The 20,049-nt window shown below is 39.9% G+C and overlaps 1 protein-coding gene across 2 annotated transcripts in view; it reads left to right on the forward strand.

Moving 5' to 3' along the window:
• cdk17 (cyclin dependent kinase 17) overlaps positions 1-19,829 on the forward strand; it is a 41,399-nt gene extending 21,570 nt beyond the window's left edge. Inside the window, exons 3-17 of one of the 2 annotated variants that reach the window (XM_008401462.2) lie at positions 1,664-1,831; positions 8,216-8,349; positions 10,640-10,765; positions 12,248-12,304; positions 12,412-12,526; positions 13,216-13,310; positions 13,673-13,735; positions 15,004-15,127; positions 15,318-15,438; positions 15,645-15,742; positions 15,830-15,935; positions 16,208-16,250; positions 17,282-17,372; positions 17,918-17,995; positions 18,504-19,829. In XM_008401462.2, coding sequence (XP_008399684.1) covers positions 1,664-1,831; positions 8,216-8,349; positions 10,640-10,765; positions 12,248-12,304; positions 12,412-12,526; positions 13,216-13,310; positions 13,673-13,735; positions 15,004-15,127; positions 15,318-15,438; positions 15,645-15,742; positions 15,830-15,935; positions 16,208-16,250; positions 17,282-17,372; positions 17,918-17,995; positions 18,504-18,544 — 1,460 coding nt within the window. In that variant the 3' untranslated portion in view covers positions 18,545-19,829. Of the gene's footprint in view, positions 1-1,663; positions 1,832-5,594; positions 5,706-8,215; positions 8,350-10,639; positions 10,766-12,247; positions 12,305-12,411; positions 12,527-13,215; positions 13,311-13,672; positions 13,736-15,003; positions 15,128-15,317; positions 15,439-15,644; positions 15,743-15,829; positions 15,936-16,207; positions 16,251-17,281; positions 17,373-17,917; positions 17,996-18,503 lie in introns of those variants that run through there. The other variant, XM_008401463.2, reaches the window with a different exon arrangement.
• Positions 19,830-20,049: the final 220 nt, after the last annotated feature.

The following is a 20,049-nucleotide window of genomic DNA, read 5'->3' on the forward strand; positions in this document are numbered from 1 at the left end:
GGTTAACTCAGCATTAGCCTAGCTAAAGTCTGGCATAAGGAGCCAGCTTGCTTTTCAACGGTAGCATGGTGTTAATATTTTTGTTTATGAACAGGTTGTTAAACATATTTCATGTTTAATAAAAATATAAGACATGTTTAGCATATTTTATGTTTCGTTGATTATTTTTCATCAAGCTAGCTGCTACTGAACATAGTTAATAACATCAAAGATTCACAACAAGTCTACAAGCATTTTTTGCTGTCCTGTTTTTGTAGAAAACAAAGTCAAGTTACCTTTCATGAACAAACTTAGAATATTTTCTGCCAGTGTTCCCTTCATTGGTTTCTTTTCTTTTAAGTAGCAGAACAATTAGGACAGCTGCTAGCTACTGCTGCTAATAAAGATAACATCAAAGACTAAACCACATTTAGTCCTTGTTGAGACTTATTTTGGGCGTTACAGTGGCTACCTTGGTTTCAGAGTAAAGAAAGTAAACATGATCCAGAACTCTACTGGTGTAGCTTAGCGTTAGCATTGCTAAAGTGAGTAAACACCAAAGCAGCTTACCCCTTTTTCTAAATTTGCTTCTGTGTTTTTATCGACAGTCTGTGAAACATATTTGGCATGTCAAAGTCACTGTATTAGATGTCTCTTTAAATGCCAATTGACTTGGGTAGATACTTGCTTACTTTTGTTAACATATTTTTTTTTAACATTAAGGGTTTCCAATGCGGCGTATTTGAGAAACATCTGGTAGCATTGTCAGCTTGACTTGGTATTGGCTAAGCTCAAATCTGAAACACAAAAGCAGCTAACCTGCTTTGTAGCATCGTGTGTTACTGAAACCCTTGGTCTGTTTGGCATGATGAAGTGTTCCTTAATGTTTTCTTTTTAATTGCCAGAACTGTAAGGCTCACTGCCTGCCACACAACAAATTCTGCAGAGTTAAATCAACACTATGCCGAGTCTGTTTGGTCCTTTTCAGAATCTGTATTAATTGAACACTTATAAAGTTTTTTCAACAATAGTTTGAGTAGTTATAACTATTTCAAGTGTTAAAATTTAACTGTTTCGTATAGAAACAACTCTGAAAGAGTTAAATGAACACCAATTCTGATAAGGACCAAATAGACTCGGCATAGTGTTGATTTAATTCTGCAGAATTTGCTGTGCACTTCTGTTACCAGTTATCTATGTCAAATGTTTGCAACATTATCCAGGTGATGTAATATTGAAGCCACTGTTGGCTTAACTTGGTTTTGGCTGGAAATGCTGAAGTGGTTAGCTTGTCATTGTACAGCACTGGGACAAACATCTAATCTGTAAACAGTCAAGTTTATTTTTATGATCAAATGTTCAGTTTATCGGTTAATGTATCTCCGTAACAAACAAATTATTGCTGCCTGCTTGCTTTATTAAACTTTTAAAATAAAACATTTGCAGCTTTTCATTTGACACATACTTATGTGGCTTTTTATAGTTTAGGCTAGTTATTGGTTTCTGTTTTAAACATGTTTGCTTAAATTGAATATAATATTTTGTTGTTTTGAATGAATCCTTTCCTTTTGGGATTTATGAGATGACTAGAGTTTGACTGTGGCTTCATTTTTCCACCTGAAGGTCTGTTTCCCCCGTTTCTTGCATCAATTTTAACTCGGCCGCCCTTGTTTTTCTGCTGCAGAGCCCTTCATGAGGAATGGCCGCCCCCCCACCTCCCACAGCATGCACTCCTTCCTGCACCAGTACACCGGCTCCTTCAAGAAGCCGCCGCTCCGCCGGCCGCACAGCGTCATCGGTGGGAGCCTGGGGTCCTTCATGGCCATGCCCCGCAACAACGGCAGCCGCCTGGGTGAGGCTCGCCAACACAACAAACACACACACACACACACACGAAGGAACGGAAGGAAACGAGCAGATGGCATCCGGCAGCAAACAGGAAGCGTGTCATGATGCTGAGATTTCCACCGTCCTTCCTCACATATGCAGATACACAGTCGACAGAATGACTCGCCGTCATTCCCATGAGCCAGCTTCCCTGTGACCCCCCTGGCCTCCCCCACCCTCCTGCCTGGGCTGCTGGATGTGGGACTCAGACAAACGTGACACAGCTTCCTGCGTGAGCTGATTCATCTCAGCTTAGTCGGGCAACAGAATGTGTCAAAGACACAGCCGTTAAGATGATTCACAGGACATAAGAACCAATTATCATTTATGTTATTATTTACATGCTTATATGGTATGATAAATAATCAGACTAGAAATAGGGATGCACCGACCCACGTTTTTCCCTTCAATACCGATACTGATATGTGAGGTTTACAGGAAAAACGGCTGAATTGACATAAAATGTTTAACTTTTTTTTTAAACACAGACATAAAATACAAATTTGTTTGATAACTCTTCACTAGTACAGCACACTAAAACACACCAACAACTTCACGAGCTTGGTCAAACATGTAAAAACAGCATAACTTTAATTTGTTCAGTCAGTGCAGTTGGTAGAGCAGCCAATATAAAACAAATGAGAAACTGACAAAAACAATATATGTAAAAATAATTAGCAATTAGGAATTCTAAATATAACATAAAATAAACAAAGTATGATGTCACTCAGAGCACAAAGTAAACGGCTTTATTTAAAGACCTGAGATAAAATGATTGTAACGCAGAGCGCTGTTAGAAGAGCAGCTTTGCCTTTAGCAGCTCTGTAAACAGTAATGCCCATTTATTGTGGCCCCAAACTTCCTCCCAGATGACAGTATTGCCTCGATACTTTCAGGAATTGCTATGAGGTAATTTAGAGGATCCATCCCTGACACTGCTGAGCAGCAGCTACATTGTTTCAGTTCTAAACCAGTGAAATATTGTAACATATCACAGGTTAATTTGGTTACCTTGTGGCTTTTGTTTAAAGCTTTTACGCAGCTGAAGTTTGTTTCAATTTGATAATCTAGAGAGAATCAATATGTGAAAGAAATGCATGTTGCTATCAGAAATGAAATTACATTGATGTTCTCATAAATAGTTTAGGTTGCCTCAGTAATGAAGTTATTATTTAAAGGTCCTCTGCTGTGCAAACACACTATTGTTTCTCTGCTTACATATGTACTGGAAACACAGCAAGAAATCATAGAGTGACTACAATCAGCTAATTTTCCAGCTTGATCCCCCCAGAGCGGTGAACGGCCGTTTAGGAACTAAAGCAAAATCAGATTTTTTTTCTTTTTCCAGATTATAAACGCACCACTTTTTAAGCCTAACCTCTAATAAATCTTCACTAGCTGGCGTTTCTATTACAAATTTTGTCAGTATTACGCTAATGTCGAACAAACACAATTTCGCAGTTACGGTATTTCCATAAAATTAGAAACGTGATTACAATCACACATGAATAAGTTTGTTGACACAAGTCATTAAAAATCATCCTCCTACCACGCCCTGCCGCCGTCTTCTTTGTGGTTTGTGCCAGTGGCAACATCCGTTTGTTGATCACGTGACTCCTGTGATTCGGAAAAAGTGTTTCCATTGCAGTTTTGCAAAATAAACAAATTTTGATACAGTGTAAAAACACCTCATTCTAGTGTCAACAGTTTTTTATCAAAAAACTATTATTAACCAAATTTATTTTTGAAAAGTCAAATTGTGCATTTATATGGTCAACAGAAACGCAGCTAGGGTAGAAGAAGGTTTAGAAAAATAAATCCAGAAACATGAATGAAGTAGAATTATGTGAGTTGGTCCTGAAGTAATGAATCAATTAATCTTTGCAGTGAATTGACTTTGCTCATTTAAAGTTCCTTGAGATGACATTTTTTGTTGATTGCTAAACAGCAGTGGTGGGTGCTATATAAACACCCTGGATTAAATTAAATTGTTACTTTTCTAACTTCCTAAGTTTCTTCTTCTACCCACTCCTTTGATCGTTTATTATTGAGCGTTATTTGTAATTTATAATGCTCAAACTTCAAAAATATGAAAACTGCACCTTTTCTAACCTCCTGTTCTGTAGCTGTGCTGCAGCAGTAGCACGGAGATTCTGTAGTGATTCTGTCCTCTTAAAGAGAGCAGCTAATAGTTTTTTGTTTAAATCTCTGCTTGTTAAAGAAACGCCAATGTTCCCAACTAGCTATACATTAGACATCAGTTATCATCCTCCTCATGTTCCTATGTTACTATAAATCAGTCATCTGTACCTGGACATGTTTCCTTCCTGAATGCTGTAGCAGCATTGTCAGAACCGTTCTGTCCAACAGATGGTCCGCTTCTCTGGGCCCGGAAATGCTACAAGGACCCATTGAGCCCCACACTGGACCCTGTCCCAGTTAGAGGGACTTGGATGTAAAAAGGGGACAGCTAAGTAGGACGTGGATGTTCCACATCTAGCTGCTGCACTCTGTGTTCATTATCAGACATGCTAATGAGGAGGAACAGAGAGAGGGGAAGCTTCAGAGCTTCAGAATGAGAAGGGGAAAAAAAGGTTGTGTTTAAATATTCAGGATGAAACACTGTAAAAACAGCTGCAAAGTGAATTCAGCAAAAGTTTGTTGAGAGAGAAATTGATTATAAAAACCAAACCAATGAAGTTAATGGAGGAGCGGTGTGTGGATGTTTTAACGGAGTCTGCTGATGGAATGAAAACAGAAAGTCTGGGTTGTTCACACAGGAGGAATTCTGGGAGGGAAGAGATGGCGGAGAGGTATGCGAAAATAGATGAAGGTTGAGTGGCGAGGAAAGTAGGACAGATTAAATCACGCAAAAGAATCTGGAGAAGATGTACACGAGTTAAAGAGCAGCGCTGAGATAAGCTGCTGCCTGCTGAAAACCTCAGGAGGAAGAGGAGACGAAACCAAAGAGGAAACAAGATTGGAAGAGACATATGGAAGAAAAAAAAACAAACAAAAAAGTAAAGATGTTCTTAAGTTTGATTTTCCATTTTTGATCAGTCATTTTTCTAAAATAACAGCAATCAGTCTTGTTCATTAGATTTTCGATGTTGGATTAAATTGTTGCAAAAATACAGGAATTCTGACAGTTATGAATTGATTTTTGAAACAATAGGTGAGCAGAGCTTATTGAGTAAAACGGATTAATTTTAAACATAAAGCTTGAATTATAAAGGCAACTCTGTTATTGAGTTAGAAGGAAGAAAAACTACTCAGGCTTATCTAAATAATCTATAAAATAAGCTTTTCTGTTTGCTTTTTTTGTCAGATTCACATGTTTCAGATCATTAAACAAGTTTTAATGTCAGACTGAGATTTTCTGAGTAAATAAACAAAGCTGTTTTCAAATTATTATTTTTTTTCAAAAGTCAGAATTCTGAGGGTAAAGTTAAAGTTCTACAACTACATGATTTTATTAAGGGAAAATAAATAAAATGATTCAGCAATTAAAGAAATTGAGACTGATGGGATTTTCCGATGCCAAAAACACTGTCCTGATGATAATTTAGGAATAATAATAAGAGACTGAAATGGGCTTTTTATCGATGAAACCTGATCCAAAACTGAAAACAAAAGAAGCATTAGTAAAGCCCCGCCTGCAGTATTCCAGTTATTTTTCAAAAGGAAACATGTGTTCCCTATGACAAAAAAAAAAAAAAATCTGCCCACATGGATTGTGAAATTAAATCCAAAATGTTTAAATGCTGTTGCTGGGTGGCGATAACTTAAGCATGCCTCAGAATGTGGAGGACAGGAATCCTGTGTGTGTTTTCTTTCAGGTTAGTTGCTTTTCTCCTTCTGCTCATGTTTAGGTTTAGTAAAGTCAAAACATAGTGACACGCATGAGAAAAAAAGCTGATAAATACCAACCTTATTGTTTTTAATTGGTGTATTTAAAAATTTTTGAGCAAACCATTCAAGAAAAAACATTACATGTTTAAAAAAAAACACAATTGTGTTTTATTGACTTTTTTATCATCATGACTGGTGGTATCTTGATGGATTCACTGATTTTATAGAAGAATCTAAACGTTCACATGCGTTTCTGTGGTTTTTGCACAAAGCTGATTAAATATGACTTATCAAATGGGCAAAAGAAAAGAGAATAAAGGAACAAAAGCCATTTTTTTCCTGCTCTGATTGCAAACCTAGCAGGAAATTCTCTTATTTGGCTCCTTTCCTGCTCCTCTCCTCCCACACCTTTCTCTGCACACTCAACAAAACCCCTGCATGGAAATATTGTCTGATTCAGACCTTTTCCTCTTACTGATTTTTTTTATTTTATTTTTTTAAATGGAGGTCATTTCAGCAAACTAAAGTGGCAATTATATACTACGTCGAACAGTCGTGGTACATCGTCTACTTTCTTTTAGGAAACAGCGGAATGGAGTGGAAAAGGTAGAAATGTTTTGATCATAGCGGGAGGTGGCAGAAGTTTTAATATTTAATCTATGATAATATAGATGTTCAAAATTTAATCTCCCATTTAAATCTGATTCCTTCTCTGAGCATCACGTTTGATGACAGACTTCATGGTTGGAGGCGCTGACACATTGATGACAGAGCTGCTCAGCCATAGCCACTCATTAACTGTGTATATATATACGTGTGTGTGAATGGAGGAGAGGGTGGGCATGGGGCTTGTACATACACGCATTTTCTCCAGCTGGGTTTCAGTAGTGGTGGGAGTTTTATTGCCTGGAAGGAAATGGAGCAGGCTGTGGTTTCTCGACGTAGCCCTGGAAGGAGGACTTTCAGCTCCATGTTCGTTTGATAAACGTTACTGTGTCGAACAGCGAGGCATTGAGTGAATGTTTGAGGTGGGAAAACGCCTGCTATGAAATCTCTCTTTAACTAAATGCAAAGCCTTAGAAAAACTGCAGCAAAACTTGAGGCAAATGGTGCTCTGTCGCTGAAAGTGAGAGCTTAAACGGTTTGTGTCCAGGGTGTGCGGGGTCTGCAGAGAGGTCATCTACACTTTTTTCCTGACCCTAGACTTGAACATCTCCTGAATGGAGAGTTCTAGAAATCAGAAGTGATCCAGGACTTCCAGAGTGTTTCCAGAAGTCAACCGTCTTTATTGGACTGAGCTCCCAGGCGGTTCTGATCAGACCACTGGACCAGCTGATCCACCTCCCACCTGTATGCAGACTCACCTCTGTCCTGGATCAGACTAATAGCTGGGGTCATATGCAAACTCAAGGAGTTCCACAGACTGGTCTCCTGAGGTTTCGTCATTTGTGCAGAGAGAGATTAGTGGGCCGAAAACGCACCCCTGGGGAACGCCAGTGCTGAGTGTTGTGCATCAGAAGATCTTCCTTAATGAAGATAATGATTTGCATATCCATGACTGCCTTCTTTAAGTGTAATAAGGAAATGACTCAGAGGTCCTTTCTCTCAAACACCACATAATACTGTGATGTTTGGACCTTCAAAGGCCAGGATTAGCTGCAATAGAGAAGCTAATTCTCTAAACTTGCTCAGCTGCAGTCAGAGCAACAATTTTTTAAAACGACTGACTTTGTGTCAATCAAGGCTGGAGGAGAACCTGAGTTTATGAAAGCCACCAGTAGATGTGCAGGAGTACCACAGAGTTTTAGGATGCATTCACTCTGTTTAGTCCACTTTAATCCCACTCTAGTCTGTTTGCCTCGAAAGTCCGGTTTGTTTGGGGACGTCTCAATGCACAATGAAACTCTGATGTGGACCAAAAAAGCAAACCAATCTGCCTACAAACCTCAATCTCAGTTCAGTTGAAGTAAACTCTGGTGCCGTTTAAATGTATGTGTGAATGCCAACCTGACCAAAGACCACTCCAAAAGCAGGAAGTAGACTGCAGCACAGGGCATTCTGGGAAAATGCAACCAAAACAAATGTGCAAGTCTGGAGCTAGCAAGACAAATGGTTTGAGATCTTTCAGAAAGAGAAATCCTACAACCACTAAAATCTGACACTACTCCATTTTTGTTTACATTTTGTGAAGAAGGGAGTTGCGTCCACGTCATTATGTCGATTTCTTCAGTGGTTCCTGGTGCAGCGCCCCCACAGGTTATAGGGTAAACAAGTTTTTCAAAGGGTTTGATTCATTTGACACAGATGAGTGTAAAAGTGAACTGCAGCAGCTGGAAATGTAACAACGGTCCGGTTTTTAGTCCTCAGTTGAACAGAGTCTACCAGACTATCAATGTGTGAAAACACCCAACCTGAAGCAGATCTGATTCATACTAAGAGACTCTCAATAAATTTTATTTTAAATAACTGTGTGGTTGGTTTATTTTTCTCCATCCAGACATCGTCCATGAGAACCTGAAGATGGGTTCTGACGGGGAAAGTGACCAGGCTTCAGGAACATCTTCAGACGAGGTCCAGTCCCCGACGGGCGTCTGTCTGAGGAACAGAGTTCACCGCCGGATCTCCATGGAGGTGAGACCCTGTCACACACACACATGCGCACACACACACACACACACACACACACTGCAGTGGGCTAAGAGGGAGACAGGGCCGGTAACTGACTCCTCGGCTTTGGATGTGAGGATACTGATATCTGCGATGCTCCTTGGAGGATCTGGTAGAGAGACTGTATAATTTTTCTCCATGTCAGCTGTCACAGCTCAAGAGCAGACTGGAAAATTGTTTTTCTACCAAGTGGGCGTTTAAACACATGGCTGTCATCAGCTCTGATGCTGGAAACAAGCGCGGACCATTTTACTTCTGTGGTCAGCTTCAGCCATGTTAGATCTAATCGGTAACGTTTTGAGTTTTTTTTATCAAGCAGAAAATCCAGAGAACCACCCAGAGGTGTCAGATATGACGAATGGTCTTTTTTCCAGCTCAGCTGTAAGAACAAGAAGAGCTCCCATCTTGAATAAACCCTCTCTGGGTTTATGAACGCACATGCTGACCCTCAGCATCATTACGTTGCTCTGCCTGCTGGTGTGTTGTTCCTCTCTAGTGATTAAAGCAACCAGGTGAGGTGGTAAACCAGAAATGTGTGTGTTCCAGCAGCCACTTAGCCTGGAGGCGTACTGCCCCCTGCTGGCCAAGAAGAGAACACAACAAATCAAATCCCAGCACCTCTGATGCTAATGTGGGTTCTCGCTCACAACTACACACTGACCTATTTTTCACTTGTTTTGAATGCTGGGTGCAGAACAGAAGAGGAACTCAAGGATGTGGTAATGATCTCCCCCCCCCCCCCCCCCCCCCCCCACACACACACACACACACACAATCAGCAACACATTGGGTCTGTTATGTGGAAGTAACAAAAAAACAGTGTTTTGTAATTTTGTTCAGAACACACAAAGTTTGTCCTTATTGTCCTTACTCAAAAATATAGAAACTAAACCAAAACAATTTTACTAATTTGCAAAAAGCTAATTTCTTACTTCTTCATTTGTGCCTCATAAAATGACTACATCAGAAATGTGATGTTAATATAGAGCAGTTTATTTCCTGTTCTTGTTTTTTTTTATTTTCTTTTTTATACTGAACTTTCATGATTCAGAGTAGGAATACAAAATATATCAGCACCAAATATTAGTCTTTTTTTAAATCATATTGATATTGGTCCGATAAATAGAACTGGGCCGATATTAACAGCAATTCACAACTTTTTTTTCTTGAGATTGGTCATTTGATGGTGATGCAGAGCAGCATTATGCGTAGTTTCATTGAAGTAGAGAAGCAGTGGTGAAGTCAGCAGTGCGGATGTTTTTTTTTTTCTTCAAATATTGAAGAGCCAAAAACGAAATGTTAATATATCAGCCCCAATACTCTTATCTGTGCCCGTCTACTTCAGACCATAAAAATCTTTCCAAACCAACGTGGCCCAATGAGGAAAAGTAATCAATCCCTTGTTAAATCATGAATTAACTTGAACTAACCACATTAAAGTATAATTTAACTTTCCACCAGCAATCCTGACCCATAAGTAATATGTCCCATACATGAAGTAGACTTTGTTTGTTTTCAGAAAATACCCAGTCCTAGTCTGTTGATTACATTTGTGATGATGGAACAGAAAAGGCTGTTTTTCTTGCTACACCTACTAAACAGCTGGTAGAATGGGGGTTTAATGGTTGTCATGGAGACATTCAGAGTCCAAAAATAGTTGGTAATGACAGAAATAAAGCCAGATCAAAACATCTTCCTATTATTTAACTGTGAGTAAGTTGGTGGAAACTTCTGTAATAAATTGTATAGACCGGACTTCAAATATTCTGAGCGTCATTATTCTTCAGCCAGATGAAAGTGTTGCCTCAGTTTCAGAGAGCTCAGGTTCTGCTGGTGAGACGTTCAGAGAGTTTTCTCTCTCTGAGTTGTTAGTTGTCACGCCTCCTGGTGTTTAGCTTTGATCCTGAGGAGAAGCTGAAACTTCTAGACAGGAACGGCCCTGCTGCCTTCAGATGACAAGGTGTGTGCGTGTGTGTGTGTGTGATTATAAAGTAAGTCTTTTTAAGCTTCTGCAGCAGTCATGCTAGCACAAGCTGTCCTGTATTTTTACCTGATGGACCTCATCTGTCATCGGAAGTAGAGAGAGTTATTTCAGACGTTGTGTGGGTGGACTCAGAGTTCCATCTTCTCCTAGCAGTATTCACACCCCTTAACTATCATGTTGTAGCAGCAAACATCTGTGAAAATGGACGTTGCTGTTCTCATGAAGTGAACTGATGTTTAAGTATAAACATTTGACCCCCTGTGCTTTCAGGACCTGAACAAGCGTCTGTCGCTGCCTGCTGACATCCGCATCCCAGACGGCTACCTGGAGAAGCTGCAGCTCAGCAGTCCGCCCTTCGACCAGCCGCTGAGCCGCCGCTCCCGCCGCGCCTCGCTGGTCAGTTCCAGCCTCCTCCCCCTGCACTCGCACGCTCATTAGAGAGGTTCCCTCTGGGCTGGTTTCCACGGCAACTGGCCCAGCGAGAGGCAAAGAGTCCCAGTCGCTCGCCTCCGACTTCCATCAGATCAGATTATGAAACTCTGCTGGGGGAGATCATATTGCTTTGTTGCAGATTCGCTAATAAAAAATGTGACAGCACTTATTAAGAAGCAATAAATGACTCAATAAATCAGTTAGCATCATCATTCTCTGCAATGTCAACATGCAAGTTGCGACTTGCATGTTGACATTGCCAGTAGGATGTGGGTTATCACTAGTATGTTGACTAACAGTGACTTACTTCACTCAGTATTCTAACATTAGTGTATAAGCTAATATTTGCCAAAATGTTAAGGTTACCTTAAATGGGGTAGGTAGCATATGGGGCATCACCAGAATGACGTACTCTATTTAGTATGATAAACATAGCAAATATTTCAAGAATTAGCAAAATTGCTTATTTTATCTGTCAGGCTAATGTTAGCATGGAGGCAATCACTAGCATGTAGAGTGACTAGCATGTTGACACTGCCAGTCGGATGTGAGTTATCACTAGTATGTTGACCAACTCCACTCTGTGTGCAAACATTAGTGCATAAGCCAATACTAGCCAGCGAACTAGATAATGAACTGTCACAAAGTATAAATCAGGTTTTTGCTTTGAGTTAAATGTGTTTTATATTATATTCACCACCAATGACAAAAAAAAAAACATTTTCACTTTTCTGCCAAATTCACCAAATGCACAATTCTTAAGTAGTAAGTAGTATAAAATAAGAAGTATTTCAAAAGTGCAGAAAAAACCTCATGTTTTTTTTGTTTTTTTTTTAACAATAGCAATGTTTGTTGTTAATCTGTTGCTAAGAGATGAGTGCGTTTTCTGGTAACCAAGTGCCACGAAGCAAACGTCCGATTTTTACTTTTGCAAAATTTACCTAGTGCAAATCTCTTATGTCTAAGCAGTATTTCAAGAGAGTTTGTTTTTTAAACAATAATATTACTTATTAATTTGGTGTTAAGAAATTAAAGAAATTAGCATTTATGCTAACATTAGCATTTTTGCTCATTTTAGCTTGCACACTAATTTTATCATACTGAATCGAGTAAGTCCTTGTCACTCAACATGCTTGTGACTCTCCACAAGCTATTGAGTGCATGGTTGCTCACTTTAGCATTGATGCTACTTTTTAGCATCAGAAAGCTGGGTCCCTACCGCAGGCCCCGTTTAAATTTCTTCTGAAATGTTCTAGTTATTATTACTCCATTGAGTCTGATAAACATAGCTAATAAATCAGAAACCAGCTAAAATGCTTATTTTTTCATCAGGCTAGTGTTAGCTTGGGGGCTATTACCAGTATGTTGAAACTACCAGTAGCTAAATTCTTTTTGAAAATGCCACATTCAGCACCTGATGAATCATTTTCTTGTCGTTCTCTCCAGTCTGAAATTGGCTTTGGGAAGCTGGAGACGTACATCAAGCTGGACAAGCTTGGAGAGGTGAGGAAACCTTGAAGTAGCATTAGAGGAAGAGGTGCTAGCATACGCACACCTCACATGTCACCGTTTGTTCCCTGGAATCATTAAAACCCTGCTGTCATGTTTAGGGGACGTACGCCACGGTGTTTAAGGGACGCAGTAAGCTGACGGACAACCTGGTGGCGCTGAAGGAGATCCGCCTGGAGCACGAGGAAGGAGCTCCCTGCACCGCCATCAGAGAAGGTGACCCTCACACCGTTCATGTAGAGCTGAGGCTCGGCTGGCGTACTGCTGCAGTCTGATGAACCATCATAACAATACTGTTGGCACTATTCCTTTGGCAAAAGGTTGTCTTTCCTTTATGTCCTCACATCCTCACTTGTGTCCATCTTTCTCAATTAGATCCTTTCTTCAATAATTTCTTCCTTGTGTCCTTCCATCCTCACTCTTTTATTCCCTTCCCTAATTCTCTGTCTTTGCGTTTTCCTTTCCTTTCTTCTGTCCCTTTTTCTCTCTTATCTCCTCCCTTCTGCTTCTTTGTTCATTCTGTTTTTCTTTCAAGCACTTCTTCTATCGTTTATTTCTTTCTGTCCTTCCTTCCTTACTTTATATCTCCTTTCCATATGTCCTTTCTTCTTTCCTTCTTCTCCTTCCATCCTTCCTTCATCTCAGTCACTGGTTTCTCTTGGTGTACGCCCAGCCTGCCTGTTCTACACGTACTCCATAAATTCATTGAATGTTTGGATTTTATATTTTCGAATATAAAGTACTTGGAAGCCTTGGAAAAGTTTTGAATGTTTGCAGAAAACATTTGCAGTGCTTAACTGCTACAAGTGGAATATTCCCAAGGCCATAATTTCCCAGTGAACACAGGAAGTGTATCCCTTAATGACCTGTTTGTTGTTTCATCGTCGTCTTCTGTTTCTCTGCAGTGTCACTTCTAAAAGACTTGAAACACGCCAACATCGTGACGTTACACGACATCGTGCACACGGACAAGAGCCTCACACTCGTCTTTGAGTATTTGGTAAGCATGATGTCACACCAAGAGGAACCCGACATGTTGCTCCATCCTTAGTTCTTTATTGTGTCGATGATTTTAAAGACATTAAAAATATTTCCACCCATGTATGCTTTAATTGGGGTTTTCCTTGAAAAACCAAAAGCAATCATCCAACTTGTGCTTTTTTATTTATTTAGTTTTTAGTTGTTAAATTGTCGCTCGTTTCTACTATTTATTTATTTATTCATTTGATGTTTCCAGTCTTCTGTAGGTTAAAGCCACTTTCTGTTTACTTTTCATCAATATACATTGTTCTCTGAATAAAACAGACGATGATTAACTATTCATGGCAGTCATGGTATTTGTGGTATGATCTCCTCCTGTAGGATAAAGATCTGAAGCAGTACATGGACGACTGTGGAAACATCATGAGCATGCACAACGTGAAGGTGAGCATACCATTAATAGTCGACTTGAACAAATGATAGATGAACTGCAGAACTGAAGAAACACTGCAATATCAGACACAGATGCCAGCAATGCAAAAACATGGCTTTATTGATAAAAAATAAAAAAGTTTAATTGAACCACAATACACATAAAACATGATGACACATAAAGCATTTAATTTATAATTAAATAAAACGGTAGTAAAAGATTACACTGACTAATAATCAGTTGATTAAAATCAAGTTAAACTGAATTAAGCTAAGTTAATTTGGGTCAATATAAGGCTGAGTTCCTAAAGTTCAAGTAGCAGTCACGCTAAGCCAGCTGCCTTCAGGTTCTCAGGAAGAATGTTGAGGCAGTAATAAATGAACGATGCCTCATCATGAGTTTTAGATTTGACTTTTGGCTTCTAACAACGGGAGGCCTCTCAGGAAGGAATTGGGGGATTTGCATGGTGGAAAGTGATTACATAGGCTGGATTGGACCAGTGAGACCTTTAAAATCCAATGGAAGCACCTTAACATCAATTTTATGAAACGGAATATTGGTAGAAGTGCTTTATGATCTTTGCAGTTGAGTTTTGTATTGATTGTAGTTGAGCTATGCTCTTCTTAGGAAGCTCTAATAGCTAAGCATTGTAATAGTCTGTGTTATTCAAGTATGGATTATAATATCTGAATTGTGTGGTTGCTCAGAAGGGTCAACAAAATGCATAATCCACAACGCAACAGCAAAAAAAAAAAAAAAAGCCACAAAGGAAGCTACTCTAAAACGGAAGTGATGATAATCCACCGCTAAGATAACTTCCATTTTGGTGAGATTCCGTTTCAGCATAATTCCGTTTTAGCAAAAACCTGATTATGAAAAACTTGCTAGGATAACTTTTGATTAGCATCACTTCTGTTTTAGCATAAACCCTGTTTTTGTATAAATTTCATTTTAGTTTAAATTCTGGCATTTAACAGAATTGCTGATAGACTCTCTAGCGTAGCGTTGTTGTGTTATGGCTTTTGCATTTCGCTGATCTCTTTGGGCCACAATAGTTTGAGTGAGTGAGTGAGTGAGTGAGTGAGTGAGTGAGTGAGTGAGTGAGTGAGTGAGTGAGTGAGTGAGTGAGTGAATGATGAAACATTTCGACATAGATTTTAAATGTAAGGTTAAAAAAAATTTCATATTATCATTATTATCATTCAATTCAACATTCTAAAATTTGCAAAGTTGCTCAGATGACAGTAAATTCATTAGATCCTGAAATGTGCGTTTCCAGATCTTTCTGTTCCAGATTTTACGAGGGCTGTCTTACTGTCACAAACGGAAAGTTCTCCACAGGGACCTGAAGCCACAGAACCTCCTAATCAACGAAAGAGGGGAACTGAAGCTGGCTGATTTTGGTAAGAGGAACCTCAACAGCTCATGTTTCTTGTAGTCTGTGTGAAAGGGAGAGTGCTGATAACAGGAAGGCAAAATTTCTTTTAGCTTAAATTGGCTGAAAAATCAGCTCCAAAACTGCTAAATGCAGGAGACCGTTTCCGATGGAAACGCTCCGGCTCCAGGCTGCTGATATGTGCCGACGCTCTGCAGGTCTGGCGAGGGCGAAGTCCGTCCCCACCAAGACGTACTCCAACGAGGTGGTGACTCTCTGGTACCGGCCTCCCGATGTCCTCCTGGGATCCTCGGAGTACTCCACACAGATCGACATGTGGTAAATCTCCCATCATGCCCCTCTTCATCAGTTTCACCCATGGTGACAGTGAAGCAGACGGAGTCAGATATATATCTAAACCCAGAGAAACATCCGACCATGCGGTGCTTTTTCCTTCCTCCTCTTCCTGCTCTCACCATGTTGCCTTGGTGACATTTCTCCAGCCCGCTGTTGTTCTGCCAGCTGATTGTCTGTTTGCTCTGCAGGGGTGTGGGCTGTATATTCTACGAGATGGCTGCAGGTCGGCCTCTGTTCCCCGGCTCCACTGTGGAGGATGAGCTCCATCTCATTTTCAGGCTGCTGGGTGAGGATCCCATCCTGAACGCGATTGTCATGGTAACGCTATCTGGTAGCCATCTGACTGTGTCTGATTGGACTGTTACTACTTCAGGCACGCCCACAGAGGAGAACTGGCCAGGAATCTCCACCATTGAAGAGTTTAAATCCTACAACTTCCCCAAATACAAACCGCAGCCGCTGATCAATCACGCACCCAGGTACACGCTTCTTCTTCTTGTTCTTCTTCTTCTTTGTCTTCTTATTCTTCTTCTTCTGTGCTCGTTTATTTCTTGTTATGCACCCCCTGGCTGGTTTGAATGCGTCCAGTGATGTTGTGCATTTCTGAGTGTGTGTTTGGCCATTTCAGGCAGGAAATCCTGCCCAACATTAGAGCTGGCTGTGCGCTTCCTTCCTCCCATGAGTCCTCCACATTCCCATCAGCCCTTTCTGCTGGTTGATACTGAGCTCTTGCTCTTCTCTTCTCCTTCAGGCTGGACAGCGACGGTATTGAGCTGCTGCTGGCGTTCCTCAGAGTAAGTGTCAACCAACGCACAAGCGCACACGTCTGGGACTAGGATTCATTTAGTAGAAGGTTGTCACGTTAAAGCCACAAATAAGATGCTTAGTTTTTAGTCCTCCGTCAGGATATCTGAAGGTAAATAGTTGTTTAACTGTGAAATTAAAAATGTTGAAGCTTTTTTCAGAGGCTGAGTCTGAAAAGTATTTGAATACAAGTAGTAGTGCATCATTAATCAACTAGCCAATACATTTTCCCAAATTTCCTTTAACAATATATTCACCCCACTATTGCCATCTTAGCAACTTTTTCAATATTTTTATCAATTTTAAGATAAAAAAAAAAAATCAGTCAGTGATCGGCCAGAGAACTGAACATATTTATTGGCGCCCCTTTACGTGTAGAAATCCTTCTATAAATTCTTCTTTTATTGTAGTAGAGTCTTAACATTTTTACGTCCATGATGTGGTTACTTCCTGGTCAAATTGCAGGAACTGTATGGGTTAATAATGAAAAATGGACTTTAGAGTTCATTTAGTCAGTAGAGATGTAACAAAATATCTGGCGGCTCAGTTACCTTCTGCTAATAAGATAACATGTTATTTTATTTCAAGGAATTATTCATGCCATTTTCTCTAAAAAGTAAAAATGCGCCAATATAAAATCTGGAACATGAATATAGATTAATTATAAATTATAGGTTTGGTTTTTCTGAAATGTTCAGTTCAAATTTCTAAAGAAATAAAAGATGCATTTACTTGAAGTCATTCTATACATCTCTGCTAAAGGTGCTAATTAGTGTTGAGGGTGCCATAGTTGATTCCCCACCAGATCCCAGTTTCCTGTTGACACATCAGTTATCTAGATTTAATCATGTTGGATCTGAATTCAGTCAGTACCACATGCAGACAGCAGGGGGTGCAGTTATTCACCCTTAGGAATCCACATGCGCTTACTCTGCTGTGTTTCACCACTTTGACTCATAATGTGAGTGAATGTGAATCATTCACATTTCTCTACTATTGTTGGACTTTTGTGTCTCTTCAGTACGAGTCCAAGGCGAGGATTTCAGCTGATGAGGCGATGAAACATTCCTACTTCAGGCAGCTTGGGATGAGAGTCCACACACTGCCTGAAAGTGAGCACACACACATATATACACACACACACAAGCCCTGTGCAATCCCAGCTGCTGTCTGCTCTCCTCAAGCCTTCCTGCATTATTCGTTTTTTGATTTCCTGTCCCACGTTGTGTTAAGTTAGCTGTCACCTGTGTTTTAGCTACCTAAATGTGTTGCATTGAGCTAGCTGTTTCTTGCGTTTCAGCTAGCTAAATCTGTTGCATTAAGCTAGCTGTCTCGTGTTTCAGTTAGCTAAACATGTTTGTTTAGCTGTCTCCTGTGTTTCAGTTAGCGCAATGTGTTGCATTAAGCTAGTTCAGTCCCTGTCTCTCTAGCTAAATGTGTTGCTAGGTGTCGGTCGTGTTCCAGCTAGCTAACATGTTTCTTTAAGCTCGCTGTCGCCTGTTTCAGCTAGCTATAGATTTTGTGTTAAGATAGCTGAGTATCTTTCTCTACTGTATTTCAGATGGCTAAATGTATTGCATTAAGCTAGCTGTGTGCTGTGTTTCAGCTAAAGTTATCAAGTTAAGCTAGCTGAGTTTCTGTCTCTCTCGTGTTTCAGGCGTGTCGATGTTCACGTTAAAAGAGCTGCAGCTTCAGAGGGACCCCGGCTACAGGAACTCTTCCTACCCCGAGTCAGGTGGGCCATGAACCTCATTTAATTTCCCATAATTCAAATGAAATCAAGTATCAGTTGAAACTCTTCTTGTATCTGAAATTTTCTGACTTTTAGCAACACCACCTCCAGTTTTCAACTCTAACATTTTAGTTTTCAAGCCAAATCAGAGATGTCTGACATCATCAGTAACTATCATTGGAGTTTCTTGTAGTTCTGATTATGATGGCCTACAGATAATGAAAACCCTAAATTCATTCTCTCAAAAAAATTTTAATATTATAAAAAAGTTCAATATTAGAAACTTATGGTGTCACTTTAAGACAACTGATTTTCTTAAGATTGAGTTTAAATGATCTTTAAGCCATAATCATCAAAAAATACAATAAATAATAGCTTAAAGTACTTTACTTTATATAACAGGTTTAAATTTGTGAAATGAGACCAAAAAATCACAATGTTCACTTTTTTCGACGTGCTTGTATTTTGGTGTAATGAGGCCCAAGGCATCATGGGTATTGTATTGTTCCAGGTAACGGCAACATCAACAGAAGGCAGAGCATGCTTTTCTAATGTTTCCTGAAGAGGATGGTCAGCCGGCCAGCTTCACTGCACCTCCCAGCAACTCCTCGCATGAGCCCACCTCCCTGAGGAGCGTCTCTCCTCACTCCCTCACCTGGACTCACTCACACGCGTACACACACACACACACACACACATCCTCTGAATGACTGACTTTGAGTCAAAACGCTTGGAGACTGTTTATTTATTGGAGTGTGAGATTAACTTATTTTGCTGCTAAACTACTACTGTCTACTATATAACATGTATGTGTGTGTGTGTGTGTATACACGTGTGTGTTCGTGCACATGATGTGAACTGAAGACGCCATGCACAGTTAAGCGGTCTGTTTAGGTTACTGTTATTTCTCCTGACTATAATTCTTTGGTATTTTTAGTTTGAAATTCAACGGATGTTGATGTCGACGCTGTGATGAAGTTGTTGTTTCATTATTGTGCTTACAGAGCAACGGCTGCAGTTTCTTCAAACTTTTTATGCATTGTGTATATCTATACATATATATTTATGTGTATATATGTACATGTATATTTGGAGATTGTTTTTTTTGTTTGTTTTTTTTTGTCGTTTTGTTTTGTTCTCTTTCCTTCGAGCTTCCGTGACTGATCTATACAAGTTTCTACATTTCAAAAAGCTGCAGCACACGACAGTGTTGGCTTTGAGGGGAACGAGAGAGACTGGTGATGATGATGATGATGATGGTGATGATGATGGATTTCCCATCTTAGATTTTTTTTCCCACCCCAAATGTGTTTCAGAAGAACTGTGTTTTTCTGAGGGCCCGATGGCCTTTTGGGGTCCCACTGAAAATCTGAGCATAGCGCCTGGCAGCTGAGGGCTGAGCGAAGCTAGCAGTTTTAGCCGCTGGGTTTCTGCTCACTCTGGTAATTCTACAGGACCAAATCTGACGGAGACAAAAAATGGAAATAGGCATGGGCTGGTGATTCTCAATGATAACCATGATTAAAAACTAAACGGTATTCCTGTGTTAAGAAAACTTTCTAACATAATCTTTCTTTTACTTGGAACAGCAGGAACTATTACTTCATATGCTACAGTTATGTTACTTTAACATATTTTTATTTTCATACAAATATGGAATAAATGGTCATTAAATTTAATATTAAACACACTCTGCTCTTTGCAGAGAAACCGAAATCTAATTACCTGGTTAATCTGTTCCGGTAGCCTGCAGCCTGCTGCTTTACAGACCTGCCAACTGTAAATTTAATACAGAAATGTTTGGTTTCCACACCATGCTTGTCTGAAAAATAGCTCCAGTCGAGAAAATCACAAACATCCGGATTCGTTTAATTGAGTTAAACGACGCAGAGCTGCATTACTCTGTCTGTCATACACAGAAGAAAACTGGTTGGCCTGGCTCCTTAATTTGGGTTTTCATTTTTCATGGGCACAAAAATAAGCAGTTTTTGAAACCGTAGCTGTTTGAAACATTGGTGCAGCAACATACCAGAGACCAGCCCATGCCTTGTTGGGGA

Source organism: Poecilia reticulata, linkage group LG23, assembly GCF_000633615.1.
Source record: "Poecilia reticulata strain Guanapo linkage group LG23, Guppy_female_1.0+MT, whole genome shotgun sequence".
In the NCBI taxonomy this organism is placed as follows: Eukaryota; Metazoa; Chordata; class Actinopteri; order Cyprinodontiformes; family Poeciliidae; genus Poecilia; species Poecilia reticulata.